The 17,563-nt window shown below is 37.3% G+C and overlaps 1 protein-coding gene across 2 annotated transcripts in view; it reads left to right on the forward strand.

The window, feature by feature from the left end:
- Positions 1 to 17,563, forward strand: part of OXCT1 (3-oxoacid CoA-transferase 1) — a 169,397-nt gene that overhangs the window by 33,562 nt on the left and 118,272 nt on the right. For both annotated transcript variants that reach the window (XM_027863610.1, XM_027863609.1), the window contains exon 7: positions 4,454 to 4,514. In XM_027863610.1, the coding sequence (XP_027719411.1) occupies positions 4,454 to 4,514 (61 nt within the window). The remainder of the gene's footprint in view (positions 1 to 4,453; positions 4,515 to 17,563) is intronic.

The raw sequence follows: 17,563 nt of genomic DNA on the forward strand, positions 1-17,563 counted from the left end.
CTCTTTCTCTCTCTCTTTCTCTCTCTCTTTCTTTCTTTCTTTCTTTCATCACTGTCCTTTGAGAACTTGTTACTGTTTGGCTACAAATCTTCTCTTCTTTTAACATTTTAATGTATCTGTGGGCAACTAGATGGTTCAGTGGGTAAAGTGCGTGGCCTGGAGACAAGACTCATCTTCCTGAATTCCAATCTGGCCTCAGACACTTACTGGCTATGACCCTGTGCAAATCATTTAACCCTGTTTGGTTCAGTTTCCTCATCTGTAAAATGAACTGGAGAAGGAAATGGCAAGCTACTCTGGTATTTTTGCCAAGAAAACCCCAAAACAGGCTTACAAAGAGTACGACACGACTGTAAAAACTACTGAACAACAAGTGATCTTTTCAATTTGAGTATTGTTTTCCATAGTACAGGTCATAATCTAGCTACTCCTTCTTATTCTGTGTCCATTTCTTCTGGTAAATTCTTCACAGTGTCCTATCCATCCGTTGTCCTTAGGCAGGTGACTCTTTCTATAGGCTTTTTGACATTACCAGGGTAATGGTACAACATACAACTGTCCATATATTATCCCTTGCTCTAGCTACGTGGCCAGCCCAACTTCTTTTCTGGCCATAGATATTGGGTGATGTATTTGATGTTCCTTTAAAAAAATGCAATTAATTGTTGGTTATATGCTGTAGCCTATTATCCTATTTATGTTGTCCAGCCTAACACGGTTTTAGAGCAGCCCCAGATATGCTTTACTTCTCCCTTCTCCTCCTGTCTCCTCTTCCACAGCCTCTTTCCAACCACTTTGTGTCCATACCAAAGACCATGACCTGGAGGAACTTCCACTCAGACTGTTCCATCCTTCCCTGCCCTCTCTCCCTTGCTATTGGTGACTGCCTTTGTAGGATCCCTTTTCTTTCTTTCTTTCTTTTTTTTTTTTGGCTAGGCAGTGGGGTTAAGTGACTTGCCCAGGGGTCACACAGCTAGTAAGTGTTATGTGTGTGAGGCTGGACTTGTATTCGGGTCCTCCTGAATCCAGGGCTGGTGCTCTATCCACTGTGCCACCTAGCTGCCCCATGTGGGATCCGTTTTCAGGAAAGCCCCTGCCATCCTTCAGTTGTTTCTTTCCACCCATTTTCAGAGCCTCCTCACCAAGGCCTTGCATGCATACTCTTTCCTTTCACTGTCCTCTCTATTAACCATGACAAAAACAATTCTGCAGTTGTTCCTGGATAGAATGTCAATCTTTGTGGATCAGAATGTCCCTCCTTGGCTACCAGTTCCCTAGTTAGCATGTGATTTTCCTAGGGACAGCGAATTCCTATATTTGTATCCCCATTAGCATTTGTATCACCATTAGCATTTGTATCTCCATTAGCATTTGTACCCCCATTGCTTAGTGTTTGTAAACAAATTCCTCTGCATAGTGGAAGAAGGATTAGAATCATAAATTTAGAGCTAAGAGGTTAAGTGATTTGCCCAGTTAAATGGGAAGTAAATGGTATGCCAGGATTCCTTAGATTAGAGATATTTTACCTTTTTTTTTTTTGGTCATAGATCCCTTTGCCAGTCATGTGATATATATGGACCTCTTCTCAGAATAATGTTGCATAAAATAAAATTATAAAGGAAACCTATTATATTAAAATAGAATTATAAAAATATTTTTTAAAATGCTCACAGACCCTAGGTTTACAACCCCTGCTGTGGATGATGAGGTCCTACATATGCCTCTGATTATGGGTGACTGTGCTGCCCTAGACTTTTTAAAATGAGGTCCATAATCAATAAAAAGACTTTGGCTTAACTATCCACACTGAATAAACAAAATGGATGAAGAATACTACTTGCTTCCACTGTGGTCTTTAGTTGGATGGATATCCCATACAGCTGTTTCGTTTATTCATATATCTTGGACACGTGCAATGTTCTGGACCCAAATTTGAATAGGAGGAAGGGAGCAGGCCCAAATACCATTGGAAAATTGTGTAGTACTTTTAACGATTCCAATCTTCTTGCAACAAAAGCCTGCCTCCTTAACATTCTTCTTGTGATGCTGTATAGCTGTTCATCATGCAACATCACAATCTCCAAGGGATCAGAATTATGTCACCAAAAGGACATTGGCTTGCTTTCTTCTCATATTACTGTAAATGTGCTGCTTGTATTGGGTGCAAACCTCATCCTTACAAACACCCAGACCTATGTACAGGTCTGGTAAGCAGAGGATTAAAGCATATTCTCAAAGAAAACTTGGAATTTATCCTTTTTAATTTCTAAAATGGAAAAGAGGATGTAGGGATTATGTGGTGTTAATTTTATATTTGATCTCTTAAATTAAGATATTTCTGAAGTACATCTAATTTTAACATTACAGATGTTTTAAATATAGCCTATATTAATTTGTTCCTTGGTGTATTGTGGGTCTATAGTATATAGTATTTTTTAAAATAAGAATGCAAAAATGAGAGACGATTGTATTTTTAATGTAATTTGGCAGTTAGATAATTTTCTTAATACTATTCTGATCTCTTTCATAAAGACAGTCTACTAAGGCATTGTACTCTGTGGAGGGGCTACCTACGCCATTGAAATCACCAATCTTTTGATATATTGAAATTTCTTTCATTTTATAAAAATTCTAATACTGTGCTTCATTTTTGAGCACTGCACATAGGCAGCTGTAATATAAGCATTAAATGATAATAATTGCCCACCAAGACCATTTGAAATCTAATAGTATTTCACTCCTTTGGTAGCTTGGATTTGGTGTGGGATGCCACTGAAGCTTTTGATTCCTGGTGACAAAGAGAACTCAATTATTAAGAAGATTATATCTAGAGTGTGCTTTTAAAATGTTTTATTGATACTTTTTTTCTTTTATATAGCTGATTCTTCCCAGTACCCACATCGCCCCTTCCCCAAATTGGATCTTCCTTTATACAAAGGAAAAAACAACTGAGCAAAACAAACTACAGGATACTCTCTCTTGTTACATATATTTGGTTGATATTAAAGTCCACATGGGATCATAGATTTAGAATTGGAAGAGATCTTAGGTGCCATGGAGTCTAGTCCCCTTACTGTACAAATGAGAAAACTGAGGCCCAGACAGGTTGACTAGGGTTGCATAGCTTGTAAGTGTCTAAGAAGGATATGAACCCAGGTCCTTTTACGCGAGGGTCAATGTTAAAACTCAATAAACCCCAGTGCCTCACACATGGGTCAGACAATGAGAAATCTGAGTGAAGGTTCATATTCCCCTGGCTTTAAAAATGTTCATAAGGAGCGGCTAGGTGGCGCAGTGGATAGAGCACCAGCCCTGAAGTCAGGAGGACCTGAGTTCAAATATGGCCTCTGACCAAGCACTTGGTACTTACTAGCTTTGTGACCCTGGGCAAATCACTTAACCCCAATTGCCTAAAAAAAGTTAAAAATGTTCACACCTTGTTTTTTCTATTAGAGACCAGACATGAGGGTGAAGCAACAGTCTCAAATTACTTAAGTAATTTAATGGGTTTTATAGCCTCCTTACAAACACTGGATGGAGAAATCCTGATCAGCAAGCATTTGTTAAATGCTTACTATGGCCAGGCTCTGTGGTAGACATTAGAGGTACAAAGAAAAGCAAAATAAGACTTTTTTTTCCCTTATAGTTTTATCCCTGCACTAAAACACCATACTTAATATGGCACTTAAGTAACAAGAACTGAGAATGTAGATATAGAAAACACTTTCTTCTTTCGAATATATTGATATATTCCTTTAGAGTCGTGGAAGAATATGTTATGGCATTAGAAGAGCTCATTTGAATTTGTTCTGGGAATGCTGTTTAGTTGTGCCTAAACCTCTTGTAGGAATTTAGTATTAAAAAATTATTAGTAAAATAAACTTGGAACCCTATTGAAAATATTCTATAGTTCAGCAGCTTCTGCAGGGTTCATCCTATTAAAAGATTCATTACAAAATGGTTCTATCTTTATGGGTGACTCAGAAATCACCAAATGATGTCTTGGTAACTTCAGCAACATTTCTGTTGGATAGAAGATGGAGTTACTGCATTTTCCCATATGGAGACTTACTTCTTTATATTTCTAAATATAATAATGAGAGCAAGTTACTCAGTGAAATATTTAACTACTGAAGCAAAGTCATATCCCCATTAAAAGGTTTGGGGCAACTATTTTCAAAAAGTGTTGATGATTCATTAACATCCAGTTTATCTTTATGCTCATGAGAGTAGGTATGATGAATAACTCCTTTTGTTGTGCACTGAAGACACTCTTAAGCAAGACAAATGAAAGAGCCAGGGTTTTTTTCCTCCAAAAAGCTTTTGTATTTCATATAATAAGAAATGTCCATTTTATGTATCACTTTTTTTGAATAGTGTGACAAATTCATAGAATTTTGTAGCTACTTACTGTCTTTGTTTTCTCCCCCCTCCCCTTTTCCCACCCCCCCAGGAAAACTGCAAGGAATTTCAACTTGCCTATGTGTAAAGCTGCAGATACCACAGTGGTAGAGGTAAGAAAAGGAAAGGGTGGTGGTTATTTAAAGTTATTGTTTATATCTCAGTATTATTATGTCTATATAACTTTAATCCTGTTTATTACTCAAGAAAAATGCTATATTACAGTGCAGAATTTTTGGCTTTCCTGCTCTCTTCAGTAATATATGTGTCTCTGTGTGTGTGTTGTGTTTTTTTTTGGGAGGGGGTAGTTATATCATAGTTTTCAGTCAATATGTGAAGGATTGTCTTGTGAAAGAAGGAATAGAATTATTTTTGTGTGGTGTGGGTATGAAACTAACACCAGTAGATGAGAGGTATAGGAAAACAAATTCAACCCAGAACAAGGAAAAAATTTCCCAATAATCATAACATTGGAATTAGCTGTCTGTTTAAGATGGGGAGTTCTCCAGCACTGAAGGTGTTCAAGAAGATTCTGGATTTCTACTTGTAAGAGATTTTGCAGTGAGGTAAAAGGATTGGTTTAGAATCTGTAAAACTTGGACTCAAATCAAAGGCTGCACCCAAGTACCTAGAAGGCCACAGGTTTCCCATCTCTGGTTTATGTGATCTCAAAGTCAATCCATAATCTATTGACTGAAGGTAGGGGAATAGGGTTGGACAGTATGATTTAGCAGGTAGAGAATTTGGGAAGCAGGAGAATCCAAAATGATCCTAATAGGCTAATAGGATAAGATTTAGTGTTACAAATGTTAATCTTGAATTTGGTTTCAAAAACTCAACTTCATATATGAAATAGGGGAGACAATGGCCAGAAATAAAGTGAATCACTTCTTAATAAATAAAGTGAATCAGTTTTTACTTATGGAATAGACTTTAATGACCCAGTTGTGTAACACTTTTATTGAGGATTGGGTATCAACTTTCAGCTAGGGCCTTTACTAAAATAGTTTTATGTTGATGTATTATGGCAATGTACTGTTATATTTTAAGAAATCAGATAAACTAGATTAAATAAACTTAGTTTTATCTCTTGAGTTCAAGAGGGAATGTTCTGGGAGAATAACTGCCTCCTAACCCAGTTTCTGTATTTTCCTTCCAGCCAATCTTAGACAGTTTTACTGAATTAAAAAATGACCAATAGTAACTGGAAGTCTGTGACTGCTGGAAGGGGAGTGTGGTACCAGAGTTCAGTTCATTGTAAGAGTGGTTCTATTTTTGTCTGCCATTATCTCTCAGAAGAATCTCGTAGGGAGCATAGCTGTTTAATCCTTTGTATCCGAGAGTAAGCCCCTTAAATTCTCTGAGCATCTGTATCCTCATCTATGGCGCAGCTAGATGGTGTAGTGGATAGAGACTGTTCTGGAGTCAGGAAGACTCATCTTTGTGAGCTCAAATCTGGCCTCATACACTTAGTAGCTGTGTGACCCTGGGCAAGTCACTTAACATCGTTTGCCTCAGTTTCCTCACCTGTAAAATGAGTTGGAAAAAGAAATGGCAAACCACTCCAGTATCTTTGCCAAGAAAATCCCAAATAGGATTATATAGAATAGACTGAACAACAAGGATCCTCATCTGTAGGATGAAAGAATTGGATTTAATGACTTTAAAGGTTCTTTTCAGCTCCATATCTGTGGTCCTTTGGTCCTATGTAAGCTGGCTCTGTTTTCAACAATACTTCCATTTGGGGGGAGCACCCTTGGATCAATGTCCCTGTTCCAGGGACAGATTCACAGGATCATCACATATTTGTGTAGACATATATCATAGAGACATATCAGATTTGGGATTGAGTATGGTCAGAGACTTCTACCAAGAAGTTTGATGTTGATCCTGCTTTTCATTTTTGAATAGTATTTTCTGGTTCAGGAGGCCTGCCTCCGGATCAGGACCTATTTCTACCTCTGACATTTACCTACAATTCTTACCTACATCTCTACTGCCGCAGTTAATGATACTGTTCCCAAGCCTTCTTTCATCTTACCTTTGTTAGCAGCTAGATGGCTCAGGTGGGCCTGGAATCAGAAGGACCCCGAGTTCAAATCCAGCTTCAGATGCTTACTAGCTGTGTGACTCTTCACCTTTGTTTTCCTCAATTTCCTAGTCTGCAAAATGGAAGTAACAACAGCACCTACCTTCCAGGGTTGTTGTGAGAATCTAATGATATAATATTTGTAAAATACTTAGCACAGTGCCAGGCACATAGTAGACACCTAATAAATGCTTGTTTCCTTCCCCTCCCCCTGCCTCCCTTCATTTTCCTATGAAATGAAAGGCATTATGGTCAAAAGACTGCTGACCTTTCCCACTGAACATGGAGCAGTGGGATGTGAGTTAGAATCCAGACTCTTATTACTGCTTATGTGATTTAACTTCTCTGGGACTCATTTTCCTCATCTGAAAGATGTGGGGCTTGTATTACATATTCTCTTAAGTTCTCTTGAAACTTTAGATCTGCAATCCTGTGATCCCTTAAAAAAATCAGCTCTTGAATTCTAGTGTTTATAAAGAACCTCTCAGAGATGGTCTTATTTATTTTGTTCCTCCCAGGTGTGAATATTCTTAAGTCACTTCAGATTGAGCTTTTCAGCCTTTCTGGAGAAGATTTGATAATGATGTCCCTCATAAGCTTTGTTGTGTCTTTGAACACTTACAACCCCATTGTATTGTGCTGTGCTCTAATCAGACTGTATCTAGAGTATTATGTTCAGAGCTGGGCATCGTGTCTTAGGATGGCCATTGACAAGCCAGATTATCCTGATCACAGAGGTGACAGTAGACTGTAAAATGGTGATAACAGGATGATAAACAGAAGAAACTGGGGATGTTAGCCTAAAGAAAAAAAGGCTTAGGGCAGACCTAGTAACAATCTTCAAATATTTAACAGATGTCACGTGGAATAGAGATTTGATTGTTTTGCTCAGACCAGATGACAGAACTAGAAGTAGTGTTTGGAAAATGTAGAGAGACAGATTTAGGTTCAATGTAAGGACAATCTTTCTAGTTGTTTGAACTATCCAGGAGTCAAATGGGCAGCCCCAGAGGATAGTGGAAAGATGATTGTTGAGACTATGGTAGAGATGAGTTCTTTTGAGATGCAGGTTGGACCTTTCCAATATTTAAGATTCTGTGATTCCACAAATCACCCAAAGAAACAGTGAAGGCTTCTCTTGACACTATCATATATACTTGGGTAATCAGGAAGTTTTTCTTTATGCCTTATGCTCATCTTTTAAAAATTCAAACCTATTTTTCTTGGCCTATTCAACTCTGGATTGAAATTCATCAACATTCTTCCAGTAATAATCCTTCATTCATTCTTCCTGAGCTTTACTTCCTCCCCATTCTAGGCTTTGTTGTTGTTGTTGAGTTGTGTATTCTCTTTGATACCAGAGTGGTTTGCTATTTCCTTTTCCAGCTTATTTTATAGGTGAGGGAACCAAGGCAAACAGGGTTAAGTGACTTGCCCAGGATCATACTGATAGTTAGGCTAGATTTGAACTTGGGAAGATGAGTTTTCCTGATTTCAGGCCCAGTACTCTCTCCACTGTGTCACCTAGCTGCCCCTATTCTAGGCCAGGCAGTTCTGATTCATTGAATCTTTTTTTTTTTTTTTTTTCTTTTGGTAGAGTCCTTCTTTCATACCTTCCACCAAATCCTTTGATCTTTTTAAGTTGGTGAGCCATCTTATTTTTTGCAACATCGATCATAACATAAGCCACCTTATTCCTGGGTTATAAAATCTTAGAGGTGGCAGGGATGATAAAATACAATTAGCATGTCATGAAAGAAATGCATAATCAGAAAAGAAAGTAGGCTAGTCATGTGGCAAGAACAGGGATAGCCTGGTATTTTCAAGAGAAAGTGAGTAAGGCCACAATGATGAGATAATAATTCTATTTGAATAATAATAAAAATAATAGCTGACATTTATAAAAACACTTTAAGGCTTACAAAGCACTTTACATAAATTATATCATTTGATCTTCACATGTTATCATCTAGTTCAACCCTATCATTTTGCAAATGAGGAAATTGAGACTCACCCAAGGTCACACAGCTGGTTGGTGACAGACGCGTAAGAATACAGATCTTCTCAGATTCCCAGTTGAATTCTCTTTCTATTTCACCCTATGATCTCTTCTCTCAAATTTCATATTGTAGTATGTTTGCTTCCTGGTACTGTGTGCCCTCCCTGAGATGGCAAACTTTAGGCACTTGGTGATCAACACTGTAAAAGACTATAATAATGATCCAATATCTTGGCTTCACTCAAACACTGGTGTAGTGTGGACATTGAGGTCCGTTGTCTTCCCCCATTTCACAATTCTCACCCCCCACCCTATTCCCTCCATTTCATTGAATGGGAAAATTCTTCTTCTTCCTTTGGATTGTGGACCAATCTGGGAATTGTACCAATTATATAAGCCTATCTGGGGGATGTACAAAATTGAAGAAGCAACAAAATTGTGCTTGTTTTCTTAATTTGTTTTTAGTCTTGGCATGTTGGGGAGGGCCAATGCCTTTGAGTGTTCTGTTCATGACAATAAGTATTATTGTCATGGAGGACTGTTGTCAAAGGATTGGACCTGTATTGGTTATAGGGAATTCCTCTTTGAAGAAATTTCCATCGCCAATACTTCTTTGCAATTTTTAGTCTTAGAGAGTTGCCTAGTACACTGAGAAATCAGGTCATTTGCCCCTCACATAGACAGTGTATGTCACAAGTGAGAATTGAACCTAGATCTTCATGGCTTCCAGACTTGCTTTCTATCCACTATGACACACTGCCTCTCAAACAAGCAAGAGTGGCAAAAAAAATGTATTCTGATTCTTTTTTAAATTAAACTTTTGGATAGTAACTAGATGTTTGTAAAACAGTGATTTTTATATGCATTGGGAGAAAAAAGAGATAATCCTACTTTTTCTTGGAATAAGTTGGGTTCTCCCCCATTTTACTCATTGATACCACTTCTCTCTCTCTCTCTTATCACTCTTCCCCTCACCCCCATCCTCCTTGTTTCACTGTATGAGAAAATTATTCTTCGTCCTTTGAATTATGTACCAATCTGACAGTTGTACCAATTGAGTAAGTCAGTCTGGGATTTATGTAAAATTGAAGAAGCAACAAAATTATGCTTATTTTTTATAATTAAAAATACCTTATTGTCCATTTCCTAAAATTCTCAATCATTTTTGTGTTTTACCATGAAGTTATGACTTAGTGAAAACTAGCAGCATTTTTTTTTCTGTGTACAGTAATTGGGTAGTTAATGAAGAAGCAAGTAGGACAAGTGGGTGCACATACAGATTTGGTGCACATACCGTAAAAATGTCTCTTTTTAGCCTAGACATGATATTTTGGGACATTCTTCCCTTTGAGTGGGTGAATTCTTCTATTGTAAACTTCACAACTGAAGGAAGTGCAAAACCAGCCCATGCAAATGACTCTTTGGCGTTGCTTTATTATTGAATAAAATGAGAAGCCATGAAAACTGTTGAGTTCTTCAGGTTGAATTTATTTGGCCTCTTCCTCAAGGTGAGGCTTCCCAGCACTCACTAGACCCCTCTTGGACAAAATCACTACCCCTTGATAGGGTACCACACTGCTTGTCCCACCATTTTAGGCTTCTCTGGAAGATGGCCTGTCAGCTCTTTTCCAAAACATGCCTTATAATAGAAAACTGAGTGGGGAGGGACAGGGAGTGTGAATCACTTGTCAGAACTGGAGGAGTCAGAAGAATGCAGACGCTTTGTCTCTCCCATGCAGCCTGGTGTGTGCTGTCAAAAAAGGTTGTCTGACTCACAACCACAGAAGGTTGATGAGGAAGACTGTGACAGAAATAAACTACCCAGCTTGATTTTCCTTGGCCTGTTGGGCTTGTGCTTGGAGAACATGATGCTAACCTCCAAAAGTTTACATGTGCCTTTTCAAGTGCATGTAGGTACTTTTAGTTTATTTTCATTATTTTTTCTAATCAAGATTTTTTTTGTTAGTTTCTGTGGCACACTGGAGAGCCTGGTTTCCAGGGATCATGATTTCTGCATGTTCTGTACTGAGGTCTGACATAACCATTCTTCCTTAAGAGATAAAATTAGATAAAAAGCCTAGGGGTTCAGTGCATCTGCCATTCTTCCAGTCAAGCACTTGGTGTTTCTGATGGTCTGTAGATATTGTTTGACCCACAGCTTGTGAAATACCTGAGTAAATCAAGTTGCAAGTTAGAGATGGCATGTTTGCACATTATTTCCTCAGCATAAGCAAATAGGATGTTGCTTATCCTAATTTTATATGATTGTATCTTTTTTGAGGGCAGTAGTCTTTGGTGATATTAAAAAACGATTTGGGTTAAATGTTGGAATTTGATTGCATTTGCTATTTTTCTGATTAACAACTTTTATGCCTTTTTCCCTAAACGTCCTAACCACTTTCCAATTTGCCATCCCCTCACCCCATGAAATTCTCCCTTGTAACAAAGAAAAATTTGAGCAAAACCCAACAGAACAAGTGTCCTTGTCTCACATTATATGACATTCTGTGCCTTTAATTCTCCAGCTATCTACCAGAAGGAGGGAGTTGTGTTTTCTCCTCTTTTCTTTGTAACCAAAATTGTTCCTGGCCATGAATCTGTTTGGCTGCATTCAGGTGTCATTTTCAGTGATGATAATAGTCATCATTGTAACCCCAGTCCCAAAGCCCATTAGTATGGGACTCTCTACCTATAGGTGGAGATCAGGAGGGGCAGAGTTGGCTAGAGTGGAAGTAAGGAAAACTCTTTGGTTCTCATCATTATGTATGGTTTTGAAAATTTTATTGTTGTTTCTGCTTCTGTTCTCTTTGTATCTGTTCATACAAGACTTGAGAACCTTTACATCAAATATCTATTATAAAAGTCCAATGTCCAAAAAATACAGAGAATTAACATAAGTATGTTAGACAAAGAATCACTTCCCAGTAGATGTCATCAAACAAATGAAGAATGAAAATGCATTTATTAAACCCTTATCATGTGCAAAGCCCCAATGTCAAAGTGTAGGGGGAACAAATAGAAAAGCAAGTTTGACCCTACTCTAAAGGACCTCATATTCTAATAGGGGAAACAGCCCTGTGCTAGTTAATTATGACAGACAGAGTTGGGTACTCATGAAGTTAAAGCACACCATTTATTGGTTAACTGGTAGCTAACTACTACAAACCAGTGGAAGGCTTTAAGTGCTATCAGGTGTCATCACTCTTTTATGGCATTTTGTGCGTGTGCAGGACCATAGATTTAAGGTTGACAGGAGCTTCAGAGGTCCTCTTTACAGATGAGGAAACTCAAGCCCAGACAGGTGAAACTTACCTGCCTTACCCCAAGGACATGAATGAATAATGATAATAGCTAATATTTATGTAGGGCAAAGTGCTTTACAAATATCTTCTCATTTGATCCTCACAACATCCCTGGCAGGTAGGTGCTATCATTATCTTCATTTAACAGATGAAGAACTGAGGCCCAGGGTCACACAGTGTCTAAGTCAGGATTTGAACTAGGGTCTTCCTGACTCCAAGACCAGCACTGTTAACAGTATGCCACTGAGATGCCTCCAGTTTGAGAATCAACAGTTCTCAAAAGGTAATTTTAAATTAAGCAGTTGCCAAGTATTTTATTATGTCATCAGCTTGAATGCCAACTGATGTGTTGAAAGAAACTGACTAGCTATCTTTTTTTGTGAATAGAAAATATATTGAAATTTTTTTTTTTTATAAATTCTCATGAGACTAGCAAAGGTAATCAATTGTGGCTGCTAGTTTCCATTGTAATTGTAGGTGGAAACAATATGGATTTTAAACAGATGGCTTAATCATTTTTATAGACCCTATGAACATTTAATCTTTATGCAACAGGACAGTAATATATCAACATTTCAGAGACTTGGATTATCTTTTTTCTTCATTTATTAAAAAATGAAAACATCTGAGAAATTAGGCGTAATTCCCTTCCTTTCAGATTTCATTTGCTTTTAATTCTCAGTTAGCTAACACCCTGTCACCTATTTTTCAAATGCAATGATGTTCACTCATCTACATTTTTTAACAGATTGTTAAAAAGCTACAGACAGGAACAAGTGGAAAAAACAAAAAGGTCTTTAGTCATATGAAACACTTTGTTAGATCCCATTTTGCTTTTTAAAAAATATTATTGTCCACACTCTATATTGGTATATATCTTCACAAGTATATATATTTTTCAGACATAGGGACACAGCCTCAAGGTTCTTCAGGGGGAAGATGTCCCTGGATCGGACTTCATATTTAAATTTTGCAATATTATTGTTGAGTTGTTTCAGTTGTATCTGACTCTCCATGACCCTGTCTGAGTTGTTTTTTTGTTTTTTGTCTTTTTGGCAAAGATACTGGAGTACTTTGCTCTTTCTTTCTCCAGCTTATTTTACAGATGAGGAAACAGAGGCAAACAGGATACAGTGACTTGCTCTGGGTCCCACAGCTAGTAAATGTCTGAGGCAGGATTTGAACTCATGAGGATGAGTCTTTCTGATTCTGGGCCCTGCACTCTATCTAGTGCTCCACCTAGCTGCCCAAATTTTATAATGATTGCTAACATTTTTGTAGGGCTGAAAGGTTTAAGAAGAGAGTTTACCCAGATTCTCACTGAAGATTCACAGCAGTTGTATGTAGTAAGTACTAAATTTATGATCTCTATTTTAAAAGTGAGAAAACTGACAATTAGTAAATAGCTTAGAGTCATATAATAAGTTTCAGGGGCAGGATTCAAACCCAGGTCTTAGTCCAACACTATAAACACTCACCTTTCATGTAAAAAGTAGAGTTCTGGAGGGATATTAGTGACTTTGCCTATTCTTATATTTTCAATCAACATGTAATTATTTTCTTAAAATTAACTTATTAATTTTCTCATAATATTTACCTTGTGAAGACCCAAGTTCAAATATGGCTTGAGATACTTACTAGCTGTGTTGATCTTGGGTGAGTTTGCCTCAGTTTCCTCATCTGTAAAATGCAGATTGATTTGTTGTATCAAATGAGATAGTATTTATAAATGCTAACTGTAGAGTCAGAGGAGCTGAGTTTTAACTCTGAGGACTCTTGCTACCTATTGTAATCTTGGGAAAGTAGTTTCTCTTCTCAGGCACTCAGTTTCCACACCTGGAAATGGAGAGTGTGGACAGGATAACCTTTGAGGTTTCTTCCAGCTCTAAATTTATAATGATCCATTGGGAGCCAGGGTGTCCAGTCTGCATTTAAGGGGTGGGGTAGGTGTCACAGCTCCACATCTGTACTCCCTCCACTGAACCTGGATGTGCTGGGAAGGAGCTGAATGTTGGCCAATTGCAAGGAATGTTCCACTAACAGCAGTTCCTCCAGGATATGTTTCCATTTACACGTTGATAGGGAACAAAGGAAGGAGGAGTTGGATAGACTACATGAAGAAAAGGTGTTAGGTTGTCTTCCTTTTCTTAGTTATGTGGGAAACTCATGGTGCTTTTAGTGAGATAACTGGAATTCTCTGTAGAATTGAGAGTTATTAGAGGCAGCTGGTGGTTCAGTGAATAGAGCGCTGGTCCCGGAGTCAGGAAGACTCATCTTTCTGAGTTCAGATCTGGCCTCAGACACTTATTAGCTGTGTGACCCTGGGCAAGTCACTTAACCCCTGTATGCCTCAGTTTCTCCATCTATAAAATGGGTATAATAATAGCACCTACCTCTTAGTATTGTTCTGAGGGTCAAATGAGCTAATAGTTATAAAGCTCCTAACACAGTTCCTGGCACATAGTAAGCTATTTTTATTGTTTTTTATTGTTAAAAGTGGGAATAATAATAGTACCTACCTCTCAGATAATGAGGTAATATCTGTTAAGAGTGCTTAGTATAGTGCCTGGCACATAGTAGACGCTGTATAAACACTTATACTCTTCCCTTCCTTAAGAAGAAAACGAAGTTAATATAATTTCAGGTTCTACAGCTGGAGGCGGGGGGGGGGGGGTTGGTAGGGTGGTGGTGGCAGCCATCTGGCCCATCCACTTGTTTTCAGGTAGGCCAAATTTTACTACCCCTATTTTACAGGTAGGCAGTGACAATTCAGAAGCTCAGGGAAGGGTCCATGGTGACACAGCCACAGCTGTAGTCTTTTTGTCCTTCTTCCACTATGACATTAGGCTCCAAAGGCAGACACTGGATCTTTCCTTTACTTCAGAAAATTATGTGTTGAATGTAGACCAGGGAGCACTTAATTACTGTATTTAATTATTTTAGTTGCTGATCTACTTTTTCCTTTTTCTTATTTGATTCATTCCCTACTTCTAATGGGTTCTAGTTCCCTTGGGTTCACATCCTGGTTCTTTGATTTACTACCTATGTCCCGTGGGGAAATTACAACTTCCCTTGGCCTCAGTTTCTTTATCTTTAAAAAGAGTGATGGATTGGATGTAGAGGACCTCAAAGGCCCTTTCCAGCTGTAAATCTGTAATTCTTTTTGTATGTGCCACAACAGCTAGGTGGTGCTGTAGGAAGTTCTGAGTTCAAATCCAGCCTAAAACACCAGCCATGTGATTCTGGCCAAGTCACTTATAATCTGTTTGTCTTAGCTTCCTTATTTGTTAAATGGAGATGATAAAGCACCTATCTAACCCAGGGTTATTATGAGAATAAAATGAGACAATATTTGTAAAACGCTTATCGTGGTACATGACACATAGTAGCTGATTAATAAATGCTTGTTTCATTCCTTCTCTGAAGCTATGAGCTATATTGACCCAAAGGCAGGGGAAATTTAAGTTAATTGGATTCAGCTATTTAAATGAGTTCTCTAAAGCTATGTCTTTCCACTTTCCCTTCTTTCCTCTCTGACATTAACTTGGGAGTCCAAGTTTTGCAACAGAAAAGGCTTGGCCCAGGGTACCAAATGGGACAGAGATTTTTGGATATTGCAAGTGTATGGGCTTATTTTACTTGTTGTAAGGATTGTAGTCTCCTTTTTATTAGGGAGGAAAGGAGAAGCTATCAACTGTGTTCCCTCTAAAAAAAAGAAAAAAGGAAAATAAGAGGATCATTGAAGCATCTTTTAAAATGCATAGAAGGGAACACAGAAAAGCAGAATAGTTTTGAAAGTAACATGTTGAATTCATTACATGCTTTTTTTTTAAGCAAGCTAGACATAAGATAATTGTTTCACATACAATCCTTTTCTGTTTTACTTTGTAAGTGAAAATATTATTATTGTTATTTTGGGTGTTTGTTAAATTCAGAATTAAAAAAAAAAAGAAAAAGTTTGGGCTATTAATGAGCCAGTATCTCCTAACAGTTTTAATGGTAGGTATGGTATAGTTTTATCCTATAGTCCAAATGAGTGTTTCATTAAGTAACTTCAAATGATGGTTAATGGTGTGTAGATAAATTAAAATCACATTTGATAGTTTCATTCTTTATAACTTTAAGCAAAGCAGTTACACTTTCTATTAAATTGGACTGAGATGAACTTGGTAAAATCACAAGGTAGAATTTGGTTAGAGCCTTTAAATTGTATTAGGGTTTAATTCCTTCTCCTTTAGGCTATGAGCAGTTTGATTCCATATTTACATTTTGTTTTTCAATGAGTCACTTACTAAAATTATTGTTTTCATTTTTTATATTGCTATCAAAATCGATGTCTACTCTTTGAAAGTGCAGAATTAGCCAGGTACAGGATACTTTGGTGGGCAAAGTGTCATATCTTAATTAGCCCTAGCACAGTATGCTGATTTCAGAATATTGCCCCATTGATTATTTTCTTGAATTTTTATAAAACCAAGCACGTGGAAAATATTATAAAACTGCTGTCAAACACAATAATTGAATGCATATCTGGATATTTTTGCAGCTTTAATTTGTTGCTTCTATTGAGGAAGCATTAAATATGAAAAGATGAACTTGCTGTGTGAATTCCTTGTATAACTTAAAAGAATTCTAGCTATCCTATCTTCCCCCACTTGGGTGGGATTGCTAAATATAATTCCTAGTCTAAACACCACTTGCATCCGAAAGAAGAGCAGAATAATAAAAAGAAAGGTTCTTGATGATAAAAATATATTAAGTAAAGTGCTAAACCTGACATTGTATTTCTTGTTGCTTAGTAACAACATGGCAACTACATCAGAGAGTTCCATTATCTCAGGTACAATGAACCTTGTTGCATTGTGGGTTAGAAACACTGATCACAGCAAGCCATTTGGATGCCATTATCCATACTAAATTTTGGTTTTGTTTTATTATTTTTGGTGCTGAAACCTGGGGAAGAAAAATTGATTTAAATATTTTGTTTGGCTGATTGTAAAACTTGTTTCCTAGCAGCTATTTTGCTTTATGGTCTAATTTATATTTTTTTCTTTAGACTTAAGTCTTTTTTTTAACTAAAACTTATATAAATTCCATTTTTTGTTTTATTTCCCCCAAAATCTACTATATATTACAATTGCTGTTTTCACTGATTCTTTGTGTGATTTTTCTTGTGCACCTTATACTTCTTTTCTTCTAGGGGAGGAGAGCTGGAAGTATCCTCAATATTTTTCCTCCTGTCATCTCACTTTGACTCTAGTCTGAGCATTTTCTAAATTCTTCTGCTACTATATGATGTTGGTTTTAGCATGTAACTAAGATAGAGGGAGCAGAGTTAATTGAATCTTTTTTTTTTCCTTTTTTTAAATGAAAAGATGGTTGGAGTAGATGTGTTGAGTTGAATTGGGTAGTGTTCATATCATTCAATACACACTCATTTCAAGGCACAGGTTATTTATTAGTCTTTCAGTCAGTCAACTAGCAAATGCTGGTTTGTCAGCATAGTAGGCATCTACTATGTATCAAGTTCCATGCAAAGCACTGGGGATGCAGAAAAGGGCAAAAAACAGTCCCCGCACTCAAGCAGCTCAAGAGTCTTATGGGGGAGGCAACATGCAAACAAATATGCACAAACAAGATATATATATAGGATAAATTAAGTAGGGGTGGAAATATCTAATACTACTTTATTATTTCTAATTACATTTAAAGACAATTTTCAACATTCAGGTTTCTGGAAGATTTTGAGTTCCAGATTTTTCTCCTTCCCTC

Source organism: Vombatus ursinus, unplaced genomic scaffold, assembly GCF_900497805.2.
Source record: "Vombatus ursinus unplaced genomic scaffold, bare-nosed wombat genome assembly UNPS02014772.1, whole genome shotgun sequence".
NCBI classification, from domain to species: Eukaryota; Metazoa; Chordata; class Mammalia; order Diprotodontia; family Vombatidae; genus Vombatus; species Vombatus ursinus.